This window comes from Corvus brachyrhynchos, unplaced genomic scaffold (genome assembly GCF_000691975.1).
Source record: "Corvus brachyrhynchos isolate BGI_N302 unplaced genomic scaffold, ASM69197v1 scaffold545, whole genome shotgun sequence".
NCBI lineage: Eukaryota > Metazoa > Chordata > Aves > Passeriformes > Corvidae > Corvus > Corvus brachyrhynchos.
The window spans coordinates 251,271-253,278 of NW_008238116.1; the positions used below are offsets into that span (position 1 = coordinate 251,271).

General features: G+C 62.5%; 2 protein-coding genes across 2 annotated transcripts in view; one reads left to right on the top strand and one right to left on the bottom strand.

Annotated features, from left to right (window-relative positions):
- The window catches only part of RELL2 (RELT like 2), a 12,587-nt gene extending 10,585 nt beyond the window's left edge, over positions 1-2,002 (top strand). The window contains exons 7-8 of the mRNA XM_017733400.1: positions 2-285; positions 1,788-2,002. Coding sequence (XP_017588889.1) covers positions 2-285; positions 1,788-1,820 — 317 coding nt within the window. The 3' untranslated portion in view covers positions 1,821-2,002. The remainder of the gene's footprint in view (position 1; positions 286-1,787) is intronic.
- FCHSD1 (FCH and double SH3 domains 1) overlaps positions 1,901-2,008 on the bottom strand; it is a gene marked incomplete at its 5' end in the record, with an annotated part of 6,135 nt that continues 6,027 nt past the window's right edge. The window contains one exon of the mRNA XM_017733401.1: positions 1,901-1,911. Within this exon, the coding sequence (XP_017588890.1) occupies positions 1,901-1,911 (11 nt within the window). The remainder of the gene's footprint in view (positions 1,912-2,008) is intronic.

Genomic DNA, 2,008 nt, shown 5'->3' on the forward strand with positions numbered 1-2,008 from the left:
GGGTCCGGCCGGGCGGGGTCCCTGCAGGATGCTGGCGCTGCTCCCGGGAGCTCGAGCCGCCAGCAGAGGCTCCTGAGCCGGCCGGCGCTGGGAGGGTCGAGTCCCAGCATCCCAGGAGAGCTGGCAAGGGAAGGAGGCGGCATCTGCCTGGAGGAGATCGGACTGGAGTCGGCAGATGAAGTGTCAGATATCCACGGGAGCCTGAGTCTGCAGGAACAGGCCGAGGAGCTGGGGAGAGACGACAGCAGCAGGAGACAGCCCGGAGGGGAGGACGGGAGGCAGCAGGTATGTTCCTCCTCTTCCTGGTCTCCAGGTGGTCCCCTGGCCTGGAGGGGGATTGCTTTTTCCCACCCATTTTCCAATGTCTGAGGCGGTGGAGTGACCGTGACAGGTCCCAGCCCCCTTCAGGGGCAGGGCGAAGTGCTGCAGGCCTGCTGCCAGTGCCCCTTGGCAAAGGACTCCTTCTCCATTGTGGTTGAGCTCTTTGGGAACATCCATTGGGATTCTGGCCTGGGAGAGCTCCACTGGTGCCTGTGGTGCCCCCAAAACCCTGTAGCCTCAACGGGGCCCAACGTGGCCAGCAAGGAACAGGCAGGGACAGATTTCTCCAGGAGCCTTTCTCACCTTGAAGGCCAGGAAATGGTGAAGCCAAGTGGTCATTTCTTGGCTGTTTTTTCCTGCTGCTGAGGAGCTGTGCTCAGAGAGGAGGACAGCCCACCCTGCCCAGAGCTCCCAGCACCCTGGTATCTCCCAATATCCCACCCAACCACCCTGCTGGAGGGGTTAGAGAGCTCTGGGGGATTTGCTCCCTGGAATTGCCTCTGTGCTGTTACCAGTGAGCAAAGGAGGCCGCTGCTGGTGGTTCAGACACCCAGCGTTTCGCTCACAGGCTCACGCACTCATTCACGGTTCTGCAGCTGGGGAAAGGTGATTTTCATGGAAGGGGGCCGGGAAACACCCCCTGTGTGATGTCAGCAGCCCCAAGAGCTGGCCTTGACTTGTCTCACAAAACCAGCACCAGGGCAAAGCCCGTGGAAGGAAAAGGAAGCGAAACGCCTGGGTAAAATTCCTGGCACGCTTCAAAGCCAGGGAGATCCCCTGGGGCTGGTTCTGCTGGAGCTCCACGGGCTGGGCACGGCCCATGCACATGCCAGCAGCCCTTGGCAGGGGCTGGGATGGGGCAGGACTGGGTCAGCACGGGAGAACCCCAGGAAAGGTGCCTGGCTGGATGCTGGATAAGGACAAAGCAGGATCCCACTGTTTCCCTCTTTGCTTTCTGGTGACCAGGCTGGGAGGTTTGAGCTGTTTCACGGAGAAGGGCAGCCCGTGGCAGCCAGGCAGGACAGAGCTGATGGGCTGCAGCCCTTCCCCAGAGACCTGGGGAGGTGGTGACAGGTCCTCCCATGTCCCACTGAACCTTGGGTGATCCCTCTGATCCCTGGGGAAGCAGTTTTGTGCAGGCCAAGCCCAGTGACATCTGTCCCCTCTGCAGTGCCAGGCTCTTGCACGTGGTGCTGGGGTGCTCCAGGACGTGGGGTCCCAGGAGAACGGTGATGGGACCTCCCTGGGATGTTTGTCACCAAGCCCTGGTGCCACCTAAACCCTCCCCCATCCCCTCAGTCGCAGTCAGAGCCAGCACGAGGGTTGTTGGCTGCTTCTCATCGGGGATGGGCAGAGATGGGGCCTGGGCTGTAGTCGCCCCTGGAGACTCAGTGGGGTTCTGCCCACTGGCCCTCGGGTCACTGCTGTGGCAGAGGGAGCACTGACATCCCTCCTCCATCCCACAGGAGCCCAGCGCCTCGGAGCAGGACCGCGTGTGACGTGAGTGTCCCCTGTCCCTGGGACAAGGGCTGGGGGGGGATGCGGGAGGGCCGCGGCAGTTTCCCTGCCCTGGTGGGTCTCAGCTTGGTGCTGGAGATGGAGAGAGGGCGAACCCCTTCTCCAGGGGGTCGGGAAGTGACCGGGGATTTCACAGGCGGTGACGCCGGGAAATCCCATTCGCGGGTGG